General features: G+C 53.3%; 1 protein-coding gene across 1 annotated transcript in view; it reads left to right on the top strand.

Moving 5' to 3' along the window:
• Positions 1-25,213, top strand: part of Greb1 (growth regulating estrogen receptor binding 1) — a 129,640-nt gene extending 104,427 nt beyond the window's left edge. Inside the window, 16 exon segments of the mRNA XM_047522798.1 lie at positions 1,062-1,401; positions 2,145-2,260; positions 3,279-3,478; positions 4,309-4,413; positions 5,618-6,240; positions 8,653-8,755; positions 10,421-10,579; positions 11,489-11,631; positions 15,023-15,184; positions 16,812-17,016; positions 17,382-17,556; positions 18,243-18,461; positions 19,237-19,372; positions 21,276-21,476; positions 22,298-22,436; positions 23,552-25,213. Of these exon segments, the coding sequence (XP_047378754.1) occupies positions 1,062-1,401; positions 2,145-2,260; positions 3,279-3,478; positions 4,309-4,413; positions 5,618-6,240; positions 8,653-8,755; positions 10,421-10,579; positions 11,489-11,631; positions 15,023-15,184; positions 16,812-17,016; positions 17,382-17,556; positions 18,243-18,461; positions 19,237-19,372; positions 21,276-21,476; positions 22,298-22,436; positions 23,552-23,715 (3,190 nt within the window). The 3' untranslated portion in view covers positions 23,716-25,213.
• Positions 25,214-27,438: the final 2,225 nt, after the last annotated feature.

Genomic DNA, 27,438 nt, shown 5'->3' with positions numbered 1-27,438 from the left:
CGCTCTGTCTTGGCCAAAAGTGGAGGATGCTGCTTGTCTGCAGAGCAGAACCCATTTTCACATTTCCTTCTCACTTTCTTTCAGGGTGTTGTTCGGCTAGGGTTCCAGGACAGGGCAGAACAGTCCCTGGGCCACCATGTCCCTTTCATGTAAGAATCCTAGGGCCAACTGTCCTTTCCTGAGACAACAGTGCGAGTGGCATGCTCGCCAGCCAGCCCTCTGGTTGAGGTGGTTAGGCTGGCACGAAGGAAAGGAGGAGGCTGGGCAGGGAGAGGGAGCAGGTGGTGGCACAGGAGTCTGGAGGTGCTGTCAGAGCTGCCCTGAAAGAACACGCAGGGTGGCCCTCCGTGGTGTGGCTCCCGGGGACTTATTCCAGCTAGAAAAACCCACAAGAGCATCAGGTATAAACTGGACGTCAGTTTATTTATTTCCGTTGGGAAACCGTGCTCTGCAGTGACCTGGATTTTCCAGTGGTACCCCGGGGGTCTCTTTCTGACCCCAGTAGTGCACGTGGCCATAGGAGCAGCTGCCACCTTCATGTGGGGACGCATGGTAACCATGTGTCCAAAGCAAAAGCTGGGCCTCTTGGTTCGAGTTAAATCAGGTTTATTCATCTTTCAGAGACCTCTCTGTAATTGACATGAACACAGCGATGCCTTTAGGACTGTCCCTCAAATCTGGGGGTTGTGGTAGCTATATTTACACATCGATTGCTGGGGGTCTCCTCTTCCTAGTGGGCACCTGGGGCAAATTCCCTGCCTTCTCAGGGACCTCTGCCTTAAGCTGATGATACTTGATGGGTGTTTGTTTCATAAATTCATCTGTTCAGGCCGTGGAGATAGCTTTTGAGCAGCTGCAAAGAGCAAGTGCGGGGACGCTGTTTCTAGCTGCAGGCTGAGGCTGTGGCTCCCCAGCTGGAAGAGGCCGCGTGTCCTGGGCCTCAGGTTCCCCAGAGCCAACTCTCGGGCGTACACCCGTCTGATCTGGTGGACCCTGGTCCCGAGGCGAGGCGGGCAGGCTGCGGGCCTGGGGTCATGGGCCTGGTCTCTCTGTTCCCGCAGGTTCCCCCGCCTGCACAGCGCGGTGATCAGGACCTTTGTTCTCGTGCAGCACTACGCCGCCGCCATGATGGCCGTGAGCGGCCTCCCGCAGATGAAGAACCACACGTCGGTGGAGACGCTGGAGATCACGCAGAACCTCCTCAACGCCCCGAAGCAGTGTCCCTGCGGCCACGGCCTCATGGTCCTGCTGCGGGTGCCCTGCTCGCCCCTGGCGGCTGTGGCCTATGAGCGGCTGGCCCACGTGCGGGCGCGGCTGGCCCTGGAGGACCACTTCGAGATCATCCTGGGCAACCCCAGCTCGGGCATCACAGTGGGGAAGCACTTCGTGAAGCAGCTCAAGGTGGGCATGTGCTCAGGGGCAGGAGGGCACGAGGGTGGCCAGGGAGCCACAGGGCCTGGGTTCTGGAGGGGTGGTGGCAGACCCTTGGGGATGGCCACTGTAGCCTCCTCCACCTCCTCTGCCCCCCTTCCCCCCATGGCACTCCTGTGTGCCCCAACACAGTCTCAGCCCTTTGGGTTGCAGCCACTTTTCTTTCTTCCTGAGGGTGCATCTGTCCTGTTTAGCTTATTGCCTACAGAACTGAGTGGGTGTCCTTTCCCTCTTTAGGAAGCCACCATCCCCACACCTAGGGCCAGGTCCCATCCCATCATTCAGCGCCTCCCTAGGAAGTGGGGCAGGGGCAGAGTCCACCCCACCTGTCTCAGCCACCAAAGCTGAGCACATCGCCTGGCCCTTGGTGGGCTCTCACCAACCCTCCATGACAGGGCATGCAAAAGGGTCAGGGAAAGACTTGAAGGAACAAATGAGTGGGAAATGTGAACACCAGGAGAGAACGCAGGAGAGGTACCTGCTCCCAGAGGATCAGTCAGTCTACAGATGCTTCTGGAACACATAGGAGGTGTTCAGGAGTAGAACACTCACACCTAACTGAAAATACTTAGCTCACAAAGTGCTTATTTGCAGCAAAAAGAACTTCCCATTTTATCAGAGGACATGATGTATCAGTGGAGGACCTCAGGTTTCCCCTGGAGCTGGGCCAGTTAGAGAGTAGCAACTCAGGGCTTTCTTTTCAATATCTGCAGATGTGGCAGAAAATTGAGGATGCAGAGTGGAGGCCTCAGACGTACTTGGAGTTGGAGGGCCTGCCGTGTATCCTGATCTTCAGCGGGATGGACCCACATGGGGAGTCCTTGCCGAGGTGAGTGCTAGGCTCATCCTGGCCTGCAGCTGCAGCTGGGGAGGAGCCAGGCTGGGCTGCCACGCCCCCCTCCCGGTGGTGTCATTCACTCTCCTGGTCAGTGTGATTGTGTCTTTACAACAGTTCTCCAGCAGATGGCAGTGTGGTGGGTCTGGGGTGTGGAGAGCTTTCTCCATTCCCAGAAGGGCACCACTGGGCTGGTGGGGGGCTGTTGCCAGGCGCTGTGGAGGGAGGGCCTGTAGACAGAGTTGGGGTTTAGTGCCTCCTGAGCTCAGTTGGGGGTCACTGATAGGGAGGGCACCCATGTGGCCTAGGGTGGCTTTATCTTGGGGGTGGGCTAGACTGCTGTGCCAGCAGTTCACTCATGTGATTGGAGGGGAGGGCGGTGATGCTGCTCAGGAAGGGGCAGTCGTTTTGACACAGTGGAAGGACACTGTAGCTGTGTCCACTTGGCAACTCCCAGGGACCTCTAGGCCACAACAGCCAGGCACTCGTGACGGAAGGTCACTGGGCCTCCTGTAAGGCCGACACAGCAATGCCTGCCTGACTCGGTTGCTTCATATCCTCAGTATCCAGCAAACCCTCTGTCATGCATTCAATGTGGATTGAGTGATTAAACATCCCCTGAATACATTTAATCTTCAGAACAACGCTCTAGGGTAGTTCATATTCCTTCCTGTCTTTCAGATGAACATAAAATTCAGGAGGAATTGCAAAGCCGGTCCAAGTTTCCATCACTGGGAAGTGGCAGGGCTGAGGTTCAAGCCCCACTCCTCTCTAACCTGAAAGTGCTCTTTTGATGACATACCCCGCAGGGCAAAATACCTCGTAGGTGCCCCGGAGACTTACTCTGAAGCCCTCTTTTTTGCTGAGAGTTCACATTAGTACTTTCCCAGGTGTGTGAGTCCTGGGGTCTAATGAGGAAGGCAGGCACGGTCCCAATCTTGCTACCCTTTGGTACCAGGAGCAACATCTTACGTCAGAAGGCACTCGGTAAGCACCTCACTTGTCCTCCTAGGTCCCTGAGATACTGTGACCTGCGTCTAATAAACTCCTCCTGCTTGGTGAGGACAGCCTTGGAGCAGGAGCTGGGCCTGGCCGCCTACTTTGTGAGCAGTGAGATTCCCTTGGAGAAGGGAGCCAAGAACGAGGCCTTGGAGAGTGACGGGGAGAAGCCGAGCAGCACGGACAACGAGGACGAGGAGCCAGGGACAGAAGGTGAGGGTGCTCTCCGCTCAGGCACTGCCACCTTCCAGATGCAGGGACCTGTCAAGATGAGATGGTATGGGAAGATGGAAGTCCTTGGAGGTGCTTCCAAACTCTAGAGTCTTTCAAGAATAGGAAGAAAAACTGCAGTTCTTAGGGTTCAAGTTCATGTTTTATTCAGTTTGTTGGTGGGATAAGATCCCTTCGTTGGTTCCCTGTGTATGAATCAGCTCAACAGTCCGCTGACCATTATTAAAATACATGAAAACAGTCCGGTTTCATTTGCAGACTCTTAAAATCTGATGCCTGATTTTTCATGGGACGCATAGATGAGAGTAGCGGAAGGCACTGGGCTGTACCCAACAGTGTGGCAGGAAAAAAAAAGCCCATGATATTAGCGATACAAGGGATCCGCGCAGGGTAGCAGAAAGGAAAGGCGGACGTGGAGTCCCGTCCTCCTCTGCCTGCCCACTGTGTGACGGGAGCTGTAGAAACGGGACGGAGGCTGCCCGTCGGCCTCCCTGTTGCTGTAAACATCCTTCAAAACGTGACCGTGGCCCGGGTCTTCTGTGCTCCCACGTCCCTGTGCCTGTGGTATAAGCGTGCTCCCTGGTGGGTCCCCCGTGACTCTGAACTCCACTGTGAGCACGGTGTGTGTGTGTGTGTGTGTGTGTGAGAGAGAGAGAGAGAGAGAGAGAGAGATGGGGGTCAGGGTGGGGATGGAAAACAGCAGCTAAATGGAGGAATGGGTGAAAGAACCGGAGAGACGGCCGCGTGCTTGCTTGCACTCTAAGCCGCGAGGCGCGGGCGAGGGAAGGAGGGTGATTCCAGTGCATTCTCAGTGTGTTTTGAAGCAGGCTCCACCTCAGAGAAGAGGAGCCCCGTGAAGAGGGAGCGGTCTTGCTCCCACGACTCCGCGTCCTCCTCCCTGTCCTCCAAAGCGTCCAGTAAGTCTCCATGTGGGCTCTGTGACATGATTGGCCATCTGATTTCAGAGAATAGGAGGAGACAGAGGGCCATTTGCACCAATCAGAACTGGAAGGGAAGGAAATCTGGGCAGAATGAGCTTTCCCGGGAGTAACAGGGTGAACCTGGGATCGGAGACCTTGAAGAGTACCCGACTGCAAGTTCCAGCTGCTCCTGCGATTGTGGCCTGTCGAGTCCTGGCCTTGTGGGTGTCCTCGGGTGGCCTCTGGGCAGCTGTTGAATTGGGTAATCCCTGCCTGGGGAGGATGTGAGCTGAGGTGAGGGATTCTTGTCCAGAGAAGCAGACCCAGGATGCTTCTTGGGAGGACAGCAGCCAGCAATGAGAGCCCTGAACCCTGAACCCAAACTGTGTAGGAGGAGGGAAGAGGGGGCTCTACCCGAGGGATCCCTGGTCTCCAAGAGCAGCCAGGACCCACGCACCCACCAAAAGCATTTATCAAACTGGGACTTCCACTGTAATCTGAATCTGAGTATTGAAAGACAAATTTGATATGGACTCTGCCCTCCATAAATTCAACTTTCCTCAAAACCAGGTTATCCTGCAGGATTTTAACCCTTTACTTCCTAAATACACCGTCACACACGTGTGTATTATGGGTACATGCACAAGGACTTAATTAACATCGTCTCCGGTGGTAGGTAACTTAGGGGGAGGTGTGTTCACCACAGTTTGAGAGCCACTGACCCATGCCTGCGCAATGGAGGAGGAGGTGTTCCCAGCATGCAGAACTCTCTGGGTTGAGGGGCTCAGGGTGCAGGCAGGGGTCCAGCGGTGGCTGCCAGGAACAGTGGGGCCTGACTGAGGTCTGGGGGTTCCGAGAAACCAGTGTGTGGTCTAGGGCTGGGAAGAGCTCAGAGCCCAGCTGGAGATTTGGCGGGGAGCGTCTTGGTTTCTTCCCTTGCTTCCCGCAGCCCATGGTAACCATGAGCCGGGTGGATGGGGGTCTTGCTCACCTGGAGCTGCAATGTGGCCTCCTTGGCTCAGCCTGGCACTCCGGCTGAAGGAGGCTCTGAGTCACAGGTTGGTCACGAGAGCCAGATGCTGCAGCTACTGCCATCCTTTTGGCCAAAGCAGCACAGGAAGCCAGCGGAGAAGCAGCAGGGCCAGCAGGTTTTGCACAGGTCGTCCCTGGAATGGTACTGACCAGGTTCGTCTCTCCCTAGGCTCAGCGCTCTGCAGTGAGACCTCGGCTCAGGTCCCTGGTCCCCTGCAGGGAGAGCAGGCCAGATCACCCCCGCCCTGCGGCCCTACAGAGGAAGCCAGGGCTACTGGGGAGAAGCAGTGGCCCCGAGCAAGTCAGGGTGCGACGGTCATCAGCAGGCACGGCCCTGTGCTCACCCCCCAACCAGACTGCGGCCTCAGGAGCGGCCAGAGGAGCCTGCAGGTGTCGGTCACCTCTTCCTCCCAGCTGTCCTCTCTGGGTGCAACCTCCGTGTCCATGGCGCCGGCCACGAGCACGCTCGTCCTGCAGGCCTCACAGTGCTCTGTGACCAAGGCCTGCCGGCAGCCGCCCACCGTCTTCCTGCCCAAGCTGGTGTACGACGTGCTCCTGTCCACCGACAGCAGCGGCCTGCCCAAGGCCGCCTCCCTCTTGCCAGCCCCCTCAGTCATGTGGACCAGCTCCTTCCGTCCCCTGCTTAGCAAGACCATGACGTCCACAGAGCAATCCCTCTACTACCGGCAGTGGACGGTTCCCCGGCCCAGTCACATGGACTACGGAAACCGGGCTGAAGGCCGTGTGGACAGCTTCCACCCCCGCAGGCTGCTGCTCAGCGGGCCCCCTCAGGTGTGTGCTGTGCCCCCTGTCCTCTTGAGTGGCGCTAGACTCCAGTTTTCCTGTGCTCACAGCCAGAGGTCAGGCTTCAGATTGGCCATATTCCGTTTTTGTGGTCCCCGTGGTGGAATCTCCATGGTAGCCGGGAGCAGGCAGGTGATTGGCGAGCAGGATTCACCCATCACGAACAGCTAGACTACTTCCACCGTCCGACTTCCGTTTCCTCCACGGCGTGTTGTGAGGGCAGAGGGGACGTCTCTGTGGGTGCTCCCCGCGATCTCAGACTAGGACTTACCTCCCACACGATCGCTTCGGCCCTCACAGCCACTCCGCGGTCTCCACGCCATCTAACAACTAGAAACTCCCTGGTTCTGCACAGGAAGATCTTGGTGACTGGTTAATAGAGATGGTTTTACTGAGTATCTGGGGGCTTTGTCTCCTCGTCTCAGCCCTCATCAGCTCCCTGTTTCCCTAGCCGGCCATTGCATCTCTTGGAGCTGCAGAAAGCTCCAGGTGTGTCCAGCACGGTGGGCACTGGGGAGAGGGCTCGGACCTCCTTTAGCTTCCCCCATGCCTCAGCGTCTGACTGAGAACAACAGGTATAATGGTGTCTCATAGCAACGTAGGGCTCCACCGGAGAGTAGGTGTAGGACTCCTGGACTGTGGCCTGCCTGCCAGCAGCACGCCAAACATGTCACGGTTGCTGGCCATACTGGCTGAGCTCCCCACAGGCGTCTCTGAAGTAGCCCGTTCGTGTCCAGGAACCATCCAAGAAATACAGACCCACAACAGATGTGTAAGAATGCTCATTTTAGCATTGTTTACAAAGATCAAAAAGAAACTGGGGACAAATTCACCGGTCAAGTGTTTGTTGAATAAATTTGGGGACAACTGTATCATGGAATCAAACTGCAGAAATTTGAGAGAGATCATTGAAATTTCTCCACCATATTTAAATGAAAATCAATTTGGAGAATAACATATATGGTGTAATGTCAGGAAAAAAATCTATATTTGAAAATGTTTTTAAAAGAATCTCTGAGAGGCTAGCTACTACTAAATCATGTGGAAAGGGGAGTGAGATTTGTAACATTCCACTTTATTATCCATCTGCATTTTTTGCCTGTTTAAAATGACCATATATGACTTTCTTAAAGGAAAATGGGAAAAAAAGAAAACATTTCTTAAAAGGGAGCCTCTTCATTTGTCCACAGTCACTCCTGTTGGGTGTCGTGTGTCTTTAGAACTCTTGCCTTCGGGTAGGAGAGAAATAGCAGATGGTAGTGCTTTTAGAGAGATGGAGTGTATTTTTCATATCCATTGGTCATTGGTGCTTCTTCCCCAATGATTTTCTGTTTGTTACTCTTGCTTGTTTGTCCGTTAGGCAGCCTGACCTTTGCCTGTTGATTGGAGGGGCTCTTTAAAATGTTATAGAGTTCCATCCTTTGTCTATTATATGTATTGCAAATATTCTCTCTGGTGCTCCTCCCTGGTTGTATATTTTCTTTGTTAAAGTTAGTGATTTCCATTCAATAGCACTTGCTGAGTTCTTGCTGTGAGCCAGGTTTTGGGTTCAGTACTAGGAAAGCATGCCCTCGGGTGACTGTGTGGTGAGCACTCGGGGACCTAGGCCAGCTCTCTGGTAGCTCTTAATCAGTTGTAACCAAAAGGGACTGCGATTAATAGTGAGTGCCCTAGCCCAGCGCAGGACCAAGGGAGCAGGGGGCTCTAGCAAAAAAGAGAAGGATGAAGAAAAAAGCCACGTTTTCTTTTCCTGAGTTTAGGAGAAATTAGATGTCAACTTTTTCTGTTTTGTGCAGTGAATTGCGATATCTTACTGTGGGCATACTAATGGAGACAGGAATTTGCAATTGTGCAAGATTCTTTTAAGACATCATGTTTTACATGGTCAGTTCCTATTTTTTGGAAGCAAACTTTCTTCAGCTTGCGAAAAACTCCCCTTAAAAATGTAGTTGGTTGCTGGTGTGGTGGCACACACCTGTAATCCAGGGACTAGGGAGGCTGAGGTAGGAGGATTGCAAGTTCAAGGCCAACCTCAGCAACTTACCAAGATCCTGTCTCAGAAAATAAAGAGGAAAAGGAGCTGGGTGCTCAGTGCCTGTGGGTCAATTCCCTGGTACTAAAAAGCAAGAAACAACCCCCCCCCCAAAAAAAAAGGTGGCCAGTTTCAACGTGGAGAGGCACTTGTGGGGCTTCTGGAGTAGGCATGTTCCTGCTCCTGCAGTCTGTCTACCTGCTACGCTGCTTTGGGCCCTGTTTTCCCTCAAATGTCTTGGTGTCCGTGGGCTCTCCGTTCAGTGAGATGGGTGGCGGGAGGCAGTTGTGTTCTAGCTGGCACCTGGTGCGTGGCGGGGCTCCCCGCCTGCGGCTCTGATGCTCCCTGCCTGTGGCTCATCTTTGCAGATTGGGAAGACGGGCGCCTACCTGCAGTTTCTCAGCATCCTGTCCAGGATGCTCGTTCGGCTGACGGAAGTGGACGTTTATGATGAAGAAGAGATCAATATCAGTGAGTCATCTGTAATTGAGGTCACAGCGTCTCTGGTGACTTTGTCCCACGTTCAGAACGGAGCTCTCAGGTTCCTGACTTGGCTTGACCTGATGAGCTCTTGGTCACTTTTTATCTTTCTCTTGTGCTCATTTTTCTCAGTATCAGAACACACCTCGGAGAACTCTGTAGGGATAAAATGACCAATGCTAAAGGAATGGGTGCCCACCACGTTCCTTCCATGTGTTAAGCACCATGCTAGGTACTTTACATAAGTCACCATGTTTGATCTGTACAACACGGTGGGATAGATATTGTTGCCCATTTCCCACCAGTGGGATGCTGAGGAGTCCAGCAGGGAGGTGGTCGAGCAGGAATCGAGCTGCGTTTGATTGTGGCCTGCAGAAAATGGCCCTGTCCATCAGTGAGGTTTCTGAGTCAGGCAGCTGAACACACAGGTCAGCATCTTGGGGCAAAACAGAAATATATGGGACGTGGGGAAAGCTTGCTCTCCTCGCTTCCTGGACAGGCCTGCCCTGGGTGAGGTTGGACTCGCTGGACAGCCCTTTTTTGCTGGCTGGAAAGCATGTCCCCATCTCCTCCTCTGCCCCCCTGGCATTCACAGTTTTGATCTGATAAATGGATCTGGTACCTTTTTGTGAGGGCCTTGTCTGTGGCAGGGACCACGCTGGCATCCCGGTGGCTGTCCATGAATGTTCTGCGCAGCACTTAATTTTGACTTGGAGGAAACGGTGACTGGAGGAAGCCCACCCAGCCCTTTGCCTCCCTGTGAAGGATGGGGCATCTCCGCAGTTTCCCCATGACCGGGAATGGCGTTTCCTATAGAGCTCAGCCTCACTGGCTTGGGTCTACTAATGATAAGGACAGGATTTTGAACCCACTCAGTCAAATATCAAAGCTCGTTCTCCTAAATATTCTCTATTGCCTCTGTTTCCTCTTGTGCAATAGGGATAATTCCTGTTGTGCTGGGTGCTGTGGTGGGCTGGGCACCTGTTGGTAGCAGTGAGCTTCCTCCCCTGGCTCCTCGTGGACGTGTCCTCTGCCCCCTGCATTCAACCCAGCAGGACACACGTACTGCACAGGAACCAAAGGAAATTCACATCTACATATCATACACAACATAGGGTGTGGAATGTCAATGTGTCACACAGTTTGAGTTGGACAACTAGACTTTTTTCTTGTAGCTGGCAAAACCGTGAGCCCCACAGGCTGTGCCCGTCACAGTGACAGATGATGCTGGCGAACGTGAAAATGTGCTTTGGGGCACAGGTGTTGCTGGCATCAGGGGGAAACCAGTGGCCCAGGCACTTTCTAGGGGTGAAGTGTAGGAGCTGAGCCCTGTCGACGGGGGGTTTACACAGCTAGAAGAAGAAAGGAACCTAACAGTCCACAGTGCATAGCGTCAGGCCAGCTGGGTCGGGACTCCAGGAGGAGGGGTCTCTAGGAAAGAGTGCACCTTGTTCTTCTGGCTGCAGCAGACTAAATGCATGCTCTTGCCTCATTAGATCCTCCCCCAAGTGGATCCGCGTTAGAAAGCCCTTGAGAAAGAAGAGGGTCCCCAGTGACCCATATGTTAATAACACTCCTGCTCAAGCATCGTCCTCGTGCACAGAGTGGGTCCTTTTCTCGTGTTTTGTGCACATCGTGTTTCGACCCATCCCGCAGGCCTCCGAGAAGAATCCGATTGGCACTACCTCCAGCTCAGTGACCCCTGGCCAGACCTGGAGCTGTTCCAGAAGATGCCATTTGACTACATCATTCACGATCCCAAGTATGAGGATGCCAGTCTGATTTGTGCCCACCACCAGAGCATCAGGAGCGAAGGTCAGGCTTGGGACCTCTGGCTTCAGCTTCTTCTAAAGGGGGTGGGCGGCAGCTGGGCTGAGCACCTTGTCAGAGATGAATGTTGGTGGTGAACGACCCACAATCCCCGTTCAGAACGAAGAAGGCCACCTGCCTGCATAGTGAGGGCACCACCCTGGAGCCCACCAAAGGGAGACTCGCTGCTCGGGAGGTGCTGAATGGCAGTTGCTTGCTGGTTCCTCACGGCCGGGTGTTCTGCACTCTCTGGTTGTTGGAGGATAAGAGCTGTGCGTTTCTACTTATGAGTCTGGCATTGTCCTAGCCCAGTGGGTGCATGTGTTCCTGCCCCAGCCTCTCACCTCCCCCCTCCTTCTTAGGCATCAGTAACTTCCGTGGTGGGTCAAGGCAGCGTCAGTCAATGTGCTTGTCACTGGCCAGTGGGTCTGTGAGCGCAGATCGGGAGAGCTTGGCACTGCTGCCCCAGAGAAGGGCACACTGCTCTGCTCCAGACCAGTGCTCTTCCCTTCGTTGTGCTCAGAATAGATGAGGGTCCTTCCCATAGACCGGTTTCTAATGAAGGTTTAGTGCTAAAAGCTTAATTCTGCCACATCATTTAAAAAAAAGAAAAAGGAGTTCCGGTATTTGCATAGTAAGTGGGCAGTTGACGTAAACCACCATGTGGATTCTTAAATATGTGCTTCTAAGGCGTTTCCAGGTCCACAGCTAGGACCCGGTGTGAGCCTCTGTTCTCTTCTCCACTGAGGTGTCCTGCTCTCCTCCGCCTGGATGTCACCTCAGGGCTCACCGTCCTCGCAGAGCCCTGTCACTGCTGCTCATCGCGAGGTTCCTCTTAGTGCGAGGTTCAGCCCACGGGGACGACACGTTTGCTCCGCCCCCTGCTGCTCCTTAACACTGGGGAATTTCCTGCAGACAGGGGGATCTCCAGGAAGCCCGAGGACCTTTATGTGCGGCGTCAGACAGCGCGGATGAGACTGTCCAAGTACGCGGCATACAACACGTACCACCACTGCGAGCAGTGCCACCAGTACATGGGTTTCCACCCCCGCTACCAGGTAGGCAGTGCCACCAGTACATGGGCTTCCACCCCCCGCTACCAGGTAGGCAGGGGCGCCGGCCCTGGGCTCAGTCCGCTTCCGGCAGCTCCTGTGGTGTCTCCTGGGCTTACTCCTGTGTTTCCCTGTTTTTCCAGGTTTTCATTTCAGAGTGGGAGAGGAGGGCTCTGGAAGCCTCTGCTTCCTGGTCTGTGTATGCCCTGCATTCCTGGGGCTGGGTGCACACCTGCGGCCATGCTCTCTGCGGGTGTCATCATCGTATTCAGGTCCTAGAGATTCCGAACGTTAGTTGGTGCCATTGACATTCACTGAGTGCCCTGATACAGATGTGAACAAACTTTGTCCCCATCCACGGGGCTCACAACCTGGGAGGGAGAGGCACCTGTGCGAGATTTCAAACAGTGTGGTGCAGGTGGGGAGGTCCGGGTGGGTGAGGTGCAGAGAGCAGGCAGCTAAGGGGGGTTTGCAGGATGGGTGGCGGGCCTGGGCGCTCCTCACCTGCCAGTCCTTCCCAGCCTTCTTACGTGACAGAGGACATTTGTCCTGGGTGCACAAATGGACAAGGCTTCGGCCCAGGCTCTGGCTGGTTACCTGGCTGGTCACTGGGGGTTTGCGTCCCAGCCACACTTACCATCCATTCAAGGTGCACTGGCTAGGAAACTGTCCTGTCTGGTTTCCCACTAAATTCTCACCAAAGGTCACTGTCCTTGTTTTATAAATGAAGGGACAGGTTGAGCTTCCCTGATCTGAAGATCCAAACTCTGAAATGCCCTGAAATTGGAACCTCTTTGGGCATTGACATAGTGCTTAAAAACCTTCGGATTTCAGAGCATTTGGATTTCAGATTAGGAATGCTTAACTGGTAAAGTCTGAACTAGTGTTCTCAAATCCAAAAACTCCTAAATCTGAAACACTTCTGGTCCCGAGTGTTTCAGATAAGGTAGATGCAACCTCTATTTTAGGTGGGGAGCAGAGAAGGGATTTTGGAGGATGAGTAGGATTTGCTGAGGGGCCAAGACAGATGAGAGGAGAAGGAATAGGGAGCCTGGGGTCATGGGGGCTAAGGAGTGACTTTGGTTGAGTGTTGTTGGGGACAGAGTACTAGGGTATAGGTGGTCTCAGGAGAGGAGTCAGGAGCCTGGGGCAGAGGCCTTGTGTCCTGGGAGAGAAACGTGGGCACCTTCAGCAAGAACTCTAAGTGGGGCCCACCCAGGGCAAGGCTGTGTCTAGACTAGTCTCTTACTAGCCAGGTGGAGGTTTGCAGGAGGCTGGGAGGGGGGTTACATATGAGCAGATGGTGGTATTTATACTACCATATTGAAGTGTCTCTTCTCATTTCACACCCAAGTGAGGGAAAGAGGGTAGGAAAGAGGGCCAGAGCTGGCGGGAGCCAGTGGGCACCTAGATGGGTTGCAGAGGCCAGTAGGATAGCTGATGTCCATGGTGGCTCCCAGGAAGGCCTGGGGTAGCAGTGCCTGCTTGCTCCCTTCATCCCTCTTTCAGAGGCAAACAGCAGCCAGTGGCTTTCATTCTCCTGCCTGCCTGGTCTTGAGCTAGCTGCCCAAGAAGCAGCACCTGCCCGTTTTGTTTTGATTTTCTTTAGTTGCAGATGGACACAGTATCTCTATTTATTTGTGTATTTATTTATTTTTACGTGGTGCTGAGCATCGCACCCAGGCCTCACACCTCACACGTGCAAGGCAAGCGCTCTACCACTGAGCCACTGCCCCAACCCTGGCACCTGGCCTCTTTGATGCTAATGTACTTAAGTGTGCACTTTTACTGAGATGAAATTAGAAAGTACATAATACGCAACTTTTTAAAAGATCTGAATAATCAGTAATCCCATTTGCTCCAGATGAACTCTTCTAACCTTTGTTTTTCTCAGAGATGGAGTTTTTCTTGATTTTGAAATTTAAAGAACTGCAAAGGGCTCCTGCAATTTATTCCCCTCTAGTAAATTCAGTGTTAAAGACTTCCTCCTGCCTCCGATGGCATTAATAGCAGCCCAGAGCACAGGCGAGGGAGGAGAGCGGTCCTCTGTCCGCCTGCTGGGCCGCTCTGCCCTGTTTAGCCCGGTGGCAGGTCTGGGGTCACAGTCAAAGAGCAGCGTGCCTGGGGTGGTGACGGGGCGTGAAGCCAGCCCAGCAGACCACGCTGAGGCAATGCCATCTCCTGAGGCAGTTTCCATGTCCCCATTCCTCTGCTCCTGTGTCCTCCTTGCCTCTCCTGAGGCTCCCCTGTCCTTGGAATGGAACTTACTTCTTTGCATGATTCTTTTTCTCTCCATCTGCCACACTGATCCGGTCAGAATCTCTTTTTCCTCTCCTTTTTTTTCTTTTTCATAACTGGGGATAAACCCAAGGGTGCTTAACCACTGAGCCACATCCCCAGCCCTTTATATTTTTTATTTTGATACAGGGTCTCACTAAGTTGCTTAGGGCCTCACTAGGTTGCTAAGGCTGACCTCAAATTTGTGATCCTCCTGGCTAAGCCTCCCGAGTCACTGGGCTTACAGGTGTGCCCCTGGTTAGAATCTCTTACTTCTTTATATTTGTTCCCAACTGGCTCTGTGGCTCTAATAGAGCCTGGAGGGAGCGTGACGCTGTGTGTCCTGGGCCACCACCTCCTTCTCCAGCCCCTGGAGTGTGGAGCCACATAGGAGGGTGTCAGTTGAGAGAGCTGAGGTCACAGGGTGGTCCCCTACAAGGCTTCCAGAGCCCAGGGCACAGCCAGGCTGGGGGTTGTCCCAGAGAGCAGTATGCGCATGGATATGGGGTGTGGGGTGCCTGGCTTGTGGGGAGGGGCTGGGGGGAGTGCTAGAGCGAGGCTAGACCTGGGAACAGGAATAAGCCCTGAATGTCAGCTTCCCTGTCCATATAGTGGGATGACAACACACCTGCCTCCTAAGATGGCTAATTAGGACGGGAAGGGGACAGAACGGCCCCTGATGAATGCTGGTGCTGCCCAGTACGAGCTATGCGGGTGTTGTCCTCTGATCAATGGGTACTGCCCACACCTGTGATGGAAATATATCAGAATTAGAAATGAGATCTGTAGTGTGAATGTTCTCATTGGTAATCCAGATTGGGGCTCCAGGTCAAACCCAGAGTTCAGACACTTGGTGCCAAGGTGACGAGCCTGGGTGAAGCACCATCAGGACGCAGGACGGGGCAGCCTCAGCTGCTGTGTGGCCTCGGCTGTGCCTGCCCAGGAGCCAGACCTGGGTGCCCGTGCTTTGTGCTGGGGGCACCCTCTGGGTTTCTTGTACTGTGGGGCAGAGGTGGCCTTGTGTGACCTGTGTGTGGTCATGGCCAGGCTGGGCCTGGGTTCTTCTGGGAGGTGAGTCTGACTCTGATGACAAGCTCTGTCCTTTCCCCTCGTGCCTCAGCTGTATGAGTCCTCCCTGCACGCCTTTGCCTTCTCTTACTCCATGCTGGGGGAGGAGATCCAGCTCCACTTCATTATTCCCAAGTCCAAGGAGCACCACTTTGTCTTCAGCCAACCTGGAGGCCAGCTGGAGAGCATGCGCCTTCCCCTCGTCACAGACAAGGTACCGGGTCTGAGTTCTGTGGGCAAATCAAAGTGGCTTCAGGTGATCACTGAGCTGGGGACCTCGACGAGCTGTCTGAAGTTAAGGGCACGTGGTGCAGAAGCAACATGGCGCCTGAACTGGAGGAGGCTGGTGCAGTGCCTGGCTTTGGGGCCTCCAGGCTCCAGTTTGAGGCTTGCTTAACCACTGACTGGTTGTGTGATTCACTTGTCCCTTAGGGTCTCTGAGCCTCAGTTTCCTCACCTGAAAAGCTGGGCGATGATTCTTGAGAAAGCTTGTTGTGAGAATTATCTGAAATAACAAATGTCAGGCACAAGGCACCTGGAAGAGGACAGGTGCCCGTGAGGTGTTCCTCTCTCCTATAGTGCTGTTGTGGAACGTTTGAACAAGCCGGGGTAGAGAAAACAGGAGAGTGGATTCCTTAGGCCCGTCATCCAACTTCCATAATTAACTAACTCACAGCTGGCCATGTTTATCTGTCTTCTCTCTGCTTCTCCCTCTCTGTGCCATTTAGAAGCAAATTCCTGATATCATAGCATTTCACCCATAAGTAACTACAGGTATATCTCTAACAAATACATTTTTATCTTGAGAAGAGATTGTGCTTAATGATCCCTTGTCCCTGTGACTACTGTTCCCCTAATGGAGATGTTCCCTGCAGGGCTCTTGGCTTGACAGGTCTAGCCTGACAGCCTCAGAGCTGACTGGCTGCTCTTTGCCTAGCCCATCAACACGCACCCCGTGGAGTGGGTTGCTTCTTTCTCCTTCTTGAGTGCCAGGCAGCTGCCAAGCCTGCTGCCAAACAATGCAGACATTTGTAAAGTGCCAGAGCTTTGGGATAGGTGTCTTGCAGCCCAGGAGCACGTTCCCCCATGACCCCACTCACTTTTCCAGTCTCCTCCCAGTCAGCTTTGTAGCAGGGGCTCTGAGGAATTCAGAGGCAGCAGAAGCCCCAGCTCAGCCAGTGGCCTAAATGAAGGAAGGGGTTGAAGAAAGCATAGTCGTTTACAGAGAGGACTGCCCAACAGGAGCGTATGCACGGCTGGGTGTCGTGGGCAGGCCACTGGGGGGTGTCCTCCATTTACTGTATGTGGATGCTGAAGACAAACAGGAGTGACGTCTGCTCAGAGTACAGCATGAGACAGTGACATAGAGGTGAATGGATTTGGCTGATTGACGTGGGCCAGTTGGTTTCAGTTGCACAAGCCATTCTCAGAGAAGGATGTCTTTAGCATCTGATTCCAGCAGTTTGCCTGAGGTTCAGCTGATGGTCCCTCTGGGCTCGGTTGTGCTCACTCTGTCTGTGCTGGCCGTTGGATGGACTGGTGGCTGGTGGGAGGGCTGCTGATCTGGGTGGCCTCAGTTGGGATGCACGGCTCTGCTCCATGTGGTGTCTTGCCCCCAGCAGGCTGGCCCAGGCTTGTTCAGGGGAGGTTCAGTGGGGTGGCTGAGGCTGGGCTCGGCAGCAGCTTCCCTACATTTTTTGGTAAAATCAAGCTGCACTTGCATTCAAAGAGAGGGGGAATCAACTCCGTCTTCCCATAGGACCCACTGAAAAGTCACATTTCAAAGGAGGGGGACAGTCACATTTGCAAACACTCTACCTCGTTCTACCTGTACTTTACAGAGTCACGAATACATAAAGAGTCCCACATTCACGCCAACCACTGGTCGACATGAACACGGGCTCTTTAATCTGTACCACGCGATGGATGGCGCCAGTCACTTGCACGTGCTGGTGGTCAAGGAGTACGAAATGGCCATTTATAAGAAGTACTGGCCCAACCACATCATGCTGGTGCTCCCGAGCATTTTCAACAGCGCTGGAGTTGGTGGGTGTTTTTCACAGACCCTGCTCAGTAAAATTTTTCATGAATGGAGACTGGAGAGAATATTCTAGAGATGAAAGAGTTTATATCCAGTCTTTCGCAATTCTTAAAGCTATTTTGATTTGACTTTTTACAAATACTCTTTTTTAAAAAAAAAAAAAAAAAAGTTTGGTTGTTGACTTAGTTGTTTTCCCAGTTGTTAGAAAAGAAGGACAAATGTGCACAGGAATTGGAGAGGGGTTTTCCTCCTCAGTGGCAGCGGTCGGTGGAGGAGGGATGTACGTGGGGACATGTGGGGCTGGCACATCTCGGGCCGGGGCGCCTGTGGGTATGGGACAGAGCTGAGCTGGGTCCTCCTGCCATTCCAGGGGCTGCCCATTTCCTAATCAAGGAGCTGTCCTACCACAACCTGGAGCTGGAGCGGAGCCGGCAGGAGGAGCTTGGGATCAAGCCTCAGGACATCTGGCCTTTCATCGTCATCTCAGATGACTCCTGCGTGATGTGGAACGTGGTGGACGTGGACTGTGCGGGGGAGCGGAGCCGGTGAGTGGCCTGCGCTCCTGCCTCCCTCCGTCCACAGACACCAGGCACGAGCATGCTCTCTTGGGACTGGGAATCCCTCTCACCCAAGAGGACCACTAAGGGCCCCTCACGTCACAAGGCCAGAGCCCTGGAGGTGGCAGAGGTGGACCACATTCCAAGCTCAGCTTTCTTTTAATTTTTAAAAATTGTTGAGGCATAATCCATACAGAAAACCATATGCTGTAGATTTAGTGTGATTCATATGTACACAAAGAGGAAGGTATATCATGTATTTAGAAAATTTCACAACCTTTCAGCCCTCAGGGTTACCCCGATGGCCGCCCTCCAGCCTTGTCCTGCCCCCAGCCTAACTTCTAACTCCTGGCTTTATTTGGATTTGCAGTGTGACTTCAGGCAAATGACTAACTGTCTGGGTTCTGGTTTCCTCCTCTTTGAGGTGTGTTAGTATCTGGACTAGAGTTGTGAGTGTAACTAAGTTGCACTCTGTCAACGTGTTCTGCACAGAGAATATGAGTGCGTTTTGCACAAAGAAGTGGTTGTAAGAGGCAGTGGTTGGCAGGTGTCTGGCGTCCCTTGGGGGTGGTGCTGGGATCCGGCCTCACCAGCGGGTCCGGCACCTCCTGCTGGGCGGGAAGGTGTTTTCTGGCTGGCCTGCACAGGGGTCACCATCCGCCTCCTTTGAGCAGGGAGTTTTCCTGGTCAGAGAGGAACGTCTCCTTGAAGCACATCATGCAGCACATCGAGGCCTCCCCCAACATCACGCGCTACGCCCTGCTCGGCCTGCGCAAGTGGGCCAGCAAGACCAGGGGCGGCCAGGTGCGGGAGCCTTTCTCCCGCTGCCACGTGCACGACTTCATCATCCTGAACGTGGACCTGACCCAGAACGTGCAGTACAACCAGAACCGGTGAGCTCCTGCCCACGGTGGGGACCAAGGCCTGGAGTCCTGAGCTCCCTCACCTCCGCCCCGCAGGGCCCGCCGAAGCGGAGGCTCTGCCCACAGCACTCGCCTGGCCAGCTCTCATTCCTCAGGATATAGTGCCGTATAATGTCGCGTTTTTGCTTGGGGTCACTTCATCAATTCACAGAATGCTTTAGTGAGTCACACCCTGTGGTTTTCATCCCCTCTGACTGCACAGCTTTTTAGGGGCATTAGCGTTAAAGGAAGCTCTTTCTATGTCTAGTCACAGGAGTGTCACCTCTCGAGAATATTCACCACCAAGTGTTTCTCGAGTGTTTCTGTATGCCGGGCAGTGGGCCCATGCCCAAGATGGCCCGCTTAGGAGTGTCCACTTAGGAGCCAGACTGACCCACCTGCTGGAACCTGCTACCCAGCAGCTTTGCAGCAGGCAGTGCCCCTCTCGGCCCGTTCCCTGGGCTGTAGGAAGTGGCTGGCATTTTTACCCTGGGAGCTTTGTGGTTGTTTCCTTTGCAACAATCAAATGGAATCGTGCCTGAAGCTTTCCACGTGGTGCCTGGCACTCAGCACGTGGCCTTCCAAGGGTTGAAGCTTCAGCTGCAATAGACGGTGCCTGCTGTGCCTTGCGTCCTCCTAGAATAAGGTCTTGAGGCAGGAACGAAACCGCTGCGCCTCTGTAGCCCCTAGGACAGGTCCGCTCCAGATCTCCGCATGTGTGTGGTGGGGCACGTGAGCTGTGCCCGTCAGATCTGCTCCTCCTCAGGTTCACCTGCGACGATGTGGATTTCAACCTGCGGGTGCACAGTGCCGGCCTCCTGCTCTGCCGCTTCAACCGCTTCAGCGTGATGAAGAAGCAGATCGCCGTGGGCGGCCACAGGGCCTTCCACATCACGTCCAAGGTGAGCGTGGCCAGCAGGCCGTGTAGGTCTGCTGCCCGGGCTGCCGTGGTGTGAACTGAGGGCGGGAGCCACTGGGGCTTGCCTCGCTCGCCACCAGGTGGTGTCAGCAAAGATGTTTAATTGCATCGCCTTCCAGAAGTCGCCCTGCCCTCCAGCTCTAGCCAGCATCCTGTAAACCGCTGTCCAATGGGAGTTGACCGCCAGGCCCCGGGCCTGTGCCCTGCCTGCCCCTCTGCCCCGGCAGCATTGGCTGTGGCTCCACACTCTTCTCCAGGCTCTGGGATGGTGCCTCGTCCAAGAAGCATTTGCTTGGCACAAGAGGCCCGCTTGGTGACCCTGCTTTCTGTCCACAAGCCCGCCTCTGGTGGGACAGACATATGACCGTTTCCCTGGCCATGCCCTGGTAACTGAGGATGCTGGAGAGTTCCGCCTTCAGGAAACCAGGCAGGCTGCCTGTCTCTGCCTGAAGGTTCTCTGTCTCCTGTCTGTCACTCTGTCTCAAATCTCTCACTGATGACGTCTGCTAGTTCTGATACCAGTCATCTTTCCCAGCCTCTCCCTCCTGGTCTGCACTAGCTCCCCGCACAGTGACCTGCCCTGAGCAGGGCCAGGCCTGCATCCAGTCACCAGCTGGGGCCAGTGACCAGTACAGGCAAGGGCTGCTGCTTCCTCCATCCTTAGTTCTTCTGCAGAGTAGAGGACCTTCAGAGTAGCCTGTCCCACAGAGGAGCCTGGGAGTCACGAGTTAAACCCAACTCCTGCCACAGTGGAGACTTTCTTTTTTTATATCTTTAGTTGTAGATGGACTCATGCCTTTATTTTGTATATTTAGTTTTACATTGTGCTAAGAATCAAACCCAGTGCCTCACACATGCTAGGCAAGTGCTCTACCACTGAGCCACAACCCCAGCCCTATAATTGAGATATCTAAACTTGAAATTGTGTTAGATTCGAGGTTTGATTTATCCAAGTTTTTACCTCAGTGAGTCTTCCAACCAAAGATCCTGATGTTCCTTTAACACAGATTTTTCTTTTGCTTCTCTGGGTCATTTTTAAACTCTTAGGTCTTTTATCTTCATTTCTATAGAGAACATGACCCTATGTCTACTAGATTTAATTGCATATTGATTATATATAGGAAAGCCAGTGATGTTTATAATCTTTCACTGAGTTATTTTTACCCATTTAATTAAATACGTACTGAGCATTCAGTCCCCTCTTGGGAGAGCGTGGCCTTGCAGCCGAGGCAGAAGTTAAATGGACCTTCAGTGCAAGGTCTTTGTGAGAAGCACCACAAAGGTGGAGCGTGTGTGGCAGGGGGACCTAATGCAGCAGGGGAGGGGTGGGTAGGGTGTCCCCAAGAGACTGGGAGGACGAGAGCACCTGCACCCAGGCAGAGGGGAAGGAGGCCCAGGGCGGAGGTGCTGAGGAGGAGCAAGGGAGCCGGGGGCTTTCCTGAGCAGCCCTCTGGCTGCAGTGCGAACATGCTGGTGACCAAGTGAGAGCTCGCGGGCTGGGATGAGCAGACAGTGAGGAGGCAGAGCTGAGCAGAGAGGATCCTGGGTCAGGGCGAGCCCTGCCCCTCCCAGACGCTTGCATCTGTGAGTCTGGGGAAGAGTTCCTACGGTCCACGGGCTCTCCTGCTTTCTCTCCACCAGACAGCGTGGCGTGAGCGTGGCTACAGTTCCTACTGATCTCGTTGGTCTGTGTTCACAGGCCTTCTTTGGTAAAACCTGATTTTTCTCAATAGAACTTTACTCTGGAAGTATGTGTTCTCAACTCACATCATCACCCTAAAGGACAGAACCTTCCTCAGCCCGGGGCTTCTTGTGGCCGGATCCCGGGGGCGGGCGGTGTCGCTCCTGGGGGCAAGGGGTGCCTGAGGTCCATCCCTCCCATGCAGGTGTCCGACAGCTCCGCGGCGGTTGTGCCGGCCCAGTACATCTGTGCCCCTGACAGCAAGCACACGTTCCTCGCCGCCCCCGCCCAGCTGCTGCTGGAGAAGTTCCTCCAGTACCACAGCCAGCGCTTCTTCCCGCTGTCCCTGAAGAACCACAGCCACCCGGTGCTGTCTGTGGACTGCTACCTTAATCTGGGATCTCAGGTAACTCGAGGCAGAGGAACCCCAGGACAGGTGGACTAGCATCCAGGACTCTGAACCATGAACACAGGCTGCCTCGGTTTCCCTGGGGATTGGCTCCAGAACCTGTGTGCCAAGATCTGCTGGGGCCCTTTCTGTGACACGGTGTCACATTTGCAGGTAACCTATGCACACCTCCTACGTTTTATCTCTGGATGACGTGCCACACCTACCGCAGTGTAAGTGCTGTGTGCGTAGCTGTTACGCTGCATTGTTATTGCAAAATGACCAGGAAAGAAGCCTGTGCGTGTTCAGTACAGACACAACTTCTTTCCCCAAGTATTTCCCATCCATTGTCTATTGCATCTGTAGACATCAACGGAACCTCAGATGCGTAGGGCTGATTGCATTCATGCTTGGTCATAGGTGTTGACCCCACTAGAGAGCTGACAGAATAGTGCTGGTTAGTTTGCCTAAATAGATAGAAATCAGACCCAATTCTGATGTCAAGACATTTCTGATTCTCAAAGAAATTCATGGGGCTGGGGAGATAGCTCAGTTGGTAGAGTGCTTGCTTGTCAAGCACAAGGCCCTGGGTTCAATCCCCAGCACCGCCAAAAAAAAAAAAAAAAAATCAAAGAAATTCATGAATAGATGAATCTGGATAGACCTCCTGGAACTGAGTTTTAGGATATAGATTTGGAAAATACCCTGAATATGCCTTTCGCCTCCCTCCCATGGCCAGCTGGTCCAAGCAGGTGGAATCGTTAGAGCTGAACCCTGGGCACGGCACTGTTGATCACTTTGTGGAACGCCATGTTTCTCTTGGATTGCTTCTCTTGCAGATTTCTGTCTGCTACGTGAGCTCCAGGCCCCATTCTTTGAACATCAGCTGCTCTGACCTGATGTTCAGTGGGCTGCTGCTGTACCTCTGTGACTCTTTTGTGGGAGCTAGCTTTTTGAAAAAGTTTCATTTTCTGAAAGGTAATACTCCTATCTTGGACCTTGACTTGAATGACTGTTGTTACCTGGTGTCACTGAAAACAGGGCTTCTTGTCCTGGTCCTTATTTGCCAATGGGTAAACTGAGGCTAAGGGTGGGACGGGGACTGCCCCAACCATCCAGGAAAGTACCAGAGAGCTGGGATTGGACCCCAGGGGCTCTCTTTCCCTTCTGCCTGTTCAGCAGAAACGAGACACCTGCCCTTTCCTCTGGGTGAGTGGCAGATATTCTTTCCCCTCTGTATTCTTTTTTTCCTCATGTGCATTGGCACCGGGTCCCCAGTGGTTTCCTCCAGGGGGAGAGTCCTGCAGCCTCCTCTGTCCTCTCTCTCTTTCTCCTGCTGCTGCCAGAGTGGTGGAGACTGACCAACACCTGCTCCCCATGCCTTTAAAAGATGATTTCCAACCTGCATTTCCAGTCCTGTTCAGATCCCTAGCTGACCTTGCTGTACCCTAGGTTGTCCTTTGCCTTGACCTTCCCCTCTGGCAGGCATTTAGAGAGCAGCAGCAGGTTATAAGGCCTGAGAACCCGTGCCAGGTGTCTACCACCCTCCCTGCCCTCGGGAGATGTTTCCCCTGAAGGGAGGATGGGTGTGTGGGTTGGAAGGAGAGAGCGAGATACGAACAACACCGGATGGGGTTGCTGTACTCCAGGAGCCGAGGGGAGAGAGATGCTCCGTGGCTGGGGCATGGGGAAGGGCGGAAGCTGCCCCGGGCCTGGATGAGTGGGATCAGGGTTCAGCCCTGCGGCGGGGCATGTGCACCCAGGGATGCCGCCGAGGATGCTGGGCTTGTGCTCAGACCCTTCTCGCCTTACCTCCTTCGCTCCCTGGGCCTCCTGTTTTCTGCTCCTCACCTTTCCCTCTGCCTTTTTGTCTTCCCACCAAACCTGCCAACTCTAGTCGCACCATCTGGCTGCGATGGTACATCATTCAGAAAGGAACGGGAGACCCCCTGGGACGTTGGGCCCTGCCCGCCCCGCAGCCTCCTTACTGCAGATGGACTCCAGGCGGGTGGGATCCAGGCAGGTGGGTCCCGGCAGGTGCTCCCCTTTGCAGAAACTCACCTCTCTCCTCCCGCCCTGCCGTCGCTCCACAGGAGCCACCTTGTGCGTGATCTGTCAGGACCGGAACTCGCTCCGCCAGACAGTTGTCCGCCTGGAGCTGGAAGACGAGTGGCAGTTCCGGCTGCGGGATGAATTCCAGACGGCTAACGCCAAGGAGGACAGGCCGCTCTTTTTTCTGACCGGACGGCATATCTGAGAGCTGCCCAGAGCTTTGGAGAGTGGGTGGGCAGAGCCCGCCTGCCACTGGGCCGCAGATCCTGGGCCTGTGGGGTGTTAGCGCTGACATAAGCCCCAGAGACCGTGCTGGGCAGCGCCCCGGTCCGTGTGCCCTGTGGCTGCACGCTGGGCGGTGACTGGGAGCGCGGGATGCGTCCCTGGTGGGCAGGACTGAAAACCAAGACCCTTTGGCTCCGCCTGACCCGCGGCCCCGGGTCTGTGAAGTCCATTTTGTGAAGAAGGGGTTTCGCCACTCTCCTGCCGCGGGTGCGCCCGTGGACGGCCCTGACGTCTTTCTTCCGCAGAGTCCTGGGTCACCGTGCAGAGGCGCCAGCGTTTCAGGCAGTGGGCGTGGTCGCGGCAGGCAGGTTCCCCACGACTCCCTACAGAGCAGTGTTCCCTGGGATCATTTCTCCGCAAAGACTGGCGACAAGATGAAATAAGAAGTGGATCGTTTTAATAAGAAGTATTTAATTGCCTGCCCGTTTGCTCTTTCCGAAGCTAGCCAGAGGCACCAAATTTAATAAGGTGAAATGAATTCTTTTACTTCAGAGCAAATATGACTCTATTAAAATAGGATTGGGTAAATACCCTACCTCTTAGAAAGGGCAAAATTAAAAAGAAGCTGTCTTTAAAACTAAAAGGCTTTAAGGAGGAAATTAGAGTTCTAGAAGTTGACCCAAAATTGGCCTTACAAAGGAAAGGACAGCGTTGCTTATTTGAAAAAACAAGCAAAAATAACCAAAGGAATGCACGACATAGTTAAGAACTAGACGGTAGGACTCTTAGTGGAGCCCAGTCTGCAGCTCCTAGGTAGCCTGTTTGCTCCCATGGCTCCTCTGGGGAAAGTCTCCCCTGACCAGAGAGGAAGTGCCTGAGAGAAGCAAGCCTGTGCCCCCGGGTGACACTTTCCTAGTCCCCGGTGCACTGCTGAAACCAGCATCCTTGAGCGCCACCTTCGCGCCAGGTGCTGTTCCAGGGTCATCCCGAATCCTCTCCACAGCCTGTGAATTGGGAGCTATTCCAACCCCGAAGCACAATTCTAGCTACTAGTCTCAGGACCCCACGGTCCAGGACTCTTCCCCATGCCCCACTGCGTTTGAAGTGGCCCACAGCTAAAAATAAGACATCAAAAAATTAATCATCAGAACGCATTCTTCTGTGTCCACCTTAAACATTTATAAGCACTCTAACGGGTAACAACTGGAGCAGAAACTGTTTTTAAAATGATGCCAAAGAGTTCCTTTCAATCTCTTTTTCCATGGAAGAAAGTCCACTGGTATAAAGGATTTAGATCAATGTTTATAAAATGATCACTTTGTATATGTAATTATTCCTATTTTGGAATAAAAACTGACCTTCTTCAGTTAAATCTGCCTTTTGTAAATAGCAGATCTGTGTCATTCTCTCCATTTTATTAGTTAATTTAAACTTGAAAAAAAAAAAAACCCTAAAACCCAAACGAATTCTCTTGTCTGTTCCAGTCTTTTAAATAAAACTTATTATGCACTTATTGTTTGGTGGGTACTGATTGCATCATTTTGAGAGGAAGCAGCCTGACCAGTGCTCTCCAGGGGTTTCCCTGCTTAAAATTTCATAGTTTTGCAAATGGAATCAGAATAGAGCCATAGAAGTGGGGAGAGTGGCATGTTGAGAAGTTCCTGAGGAGAAAGGCGAATGGGGTGTGCAGGAAGATGACACGGGGGCGGAGGGGAACCCCAGCTCAAGATCTGCAGAGAAGTCCTTCACAGAGGACAGATGGTTTGAGGCACTGGCTTCAAAACGGCTGAAGGTGGGTGGGGCCCCGGCTTGGTCGGGATAAGGAGGAGGGGAAGCAGCTGGGATCCATGGGGCGGAGTCCGCTCTGCTCCTCTTGCCACCTTCCAAATGCCAGCCATCTGCTGGGCTGTGCAGCTGGCCTGCTGCACCCAGGTTGAAGCAGGAGAGGCATGGTGAGCCTGATGAACAAGCAGGACTCAGAAAAAGTATAGGAAACTCTTCGCAGAGAGAGGGACAGGTAGCCTGGGGAGCCATGCTCTCCTGCCAGCTGTGGAGGCTGGGAAATGCTGGACTCTGGGGGCAAATCCGTGTCCTGGCCGGCAGAGCACCTCCTCCCCATGGGTCCCATGTGTAGCTGAGTCTTTTATTCATGAATCAAAGACAGGTCTGGTTGAGGTCTGTTTTCCTAACTGGCAGAGCTTGCCCTTGGCCTTGCTTTTTAATTAGCTGGTGGTTTCTCCGCTGGTAGAGGGTCAGTGCTGGTTGATGTGCACTGTTCCTGGGCTTATGTCTAGATCCAGACCTGTACTTTTGGATCAGTGTGCTCTTACCTGGTTCTTTCTAAAGTAATGTTGAAGAGGGAGCTGAGGGAGAGGCATAAACTGGGGGTACACCTGCTGCCTACAAAGCCCCCATCTGTACTTCTGGAGATAGGAAATTAAGCAACTCCCAGTTTATTTTGGACTGGAAGGTGTGCTGTTTGGCCCATAGAGGATTTGTTAAGTATTAATTGAAGATTTTCAGTAGGTCTATAGTTAAGAGGAAGCTTCCCAACTTCTAGTTCCCATTCTTTGCTCTTCCCGACGTTTGGACTCTTCCCTACTCTGTCTTTAAAAGCTGCGTCAAGGCCTCAGCCAGATGTCCTGTGGGACAGGAAGCCCTGTTCCCTTCTCTGACAGTCCAAGCGTAGCTATTAGCCCCCCTATTTCTTCATGGGGAGCCCTCCAAGGCCTGCCAAGAACTTTCCAGAACACGGTGTGTCAGGGCCCTCACTCACCTGAGTCTGTATATCATAGTCGTAGAGGTCTTGGGTTCAAGTCTAACTAATTAGGAAATCTTCAAAGCCCAAGAGTCATGATCCAAACCACAGAGCAAAACCAGCTCAGCCTGCACTCTGGGTCCCAGGGGGAGGCTGTGGGTCTAATGGATCTTCGTGACGCGTGATGTGAGTGGCACCATTAATTACATAGTTCCTTCTGTGCTGGTCGTCTGAGGTGGCTCCCCAAAGGAAAACAATCCTCTATTTTCAGCAATTTAAGAAATGCTACAATAAGGGAGAAATCATGCTGCCAGAGTGACATTCATCTGTGGATGCTGGGTTCCCATGGTGGGGTCCTAGCAGTGGAGAGGGCATGGGATGGGGAATCAGGGATTTGGGCTCATGCCTCTATTCCTTGGCTAGTCACCCAGCTTCCTAGAGACTGTGTTAGCTAGAAACTGAGCACTGCTGAGTAGCAAACCCTTCTGAGCTCCTGCCATGAGCCAGGCCTTGCCACATGCCTATACAGTCATTATTTTATTTAATTTTTACAGCAACACTCTAAAGTAGATATATTGGGACCATCTTACAGAAGAAAAAAACAGGACTCAGAGAGGTTAAGTGACATGTCTGAGGTCATACAGCTGTTCACTGACAGGAAAAGCCAGCATGGTGCCTGCAGGTCTGATCTTAGTTCCATTGTAGCTGCTTCCCACCAACCAGTTCACTTCCACTGAACAGCACTCACTAGAGGCACAGAGGCAGCTGGGAGGCTGAGGCAGGAGGATCACAAATTTAAAACCAGCCTCAGCAACTTAGTGAGGCACTTAGCAACTCAGCAAGACCCTGTTTCTAAATAAAATACAAAAAAGGGCTGGGAATGTGACTCACTGGTTCAGTGTCCCTGGGTTTAATCCCTGGTACAAAAAAAAAAAAAAAAAACCC

Source organism: Sciurus carolinensis, chromosome 13 (genome assembly GCF_902686445.1).
Source record: "Sciurus carolinensis chromosome 13, mSciCar1.2, whole genome shotgun sequence".
NCBI lineage: Eukaryota > Metazoa > Chordata > Mammalia > Rodentia > Sciuridae > Sciurus > Sciurus carolinensis.
Note: the sequence above shows the minus strand (reverse complement) of the source record. Positions and strands in the feature narration are given on the sequence as shown.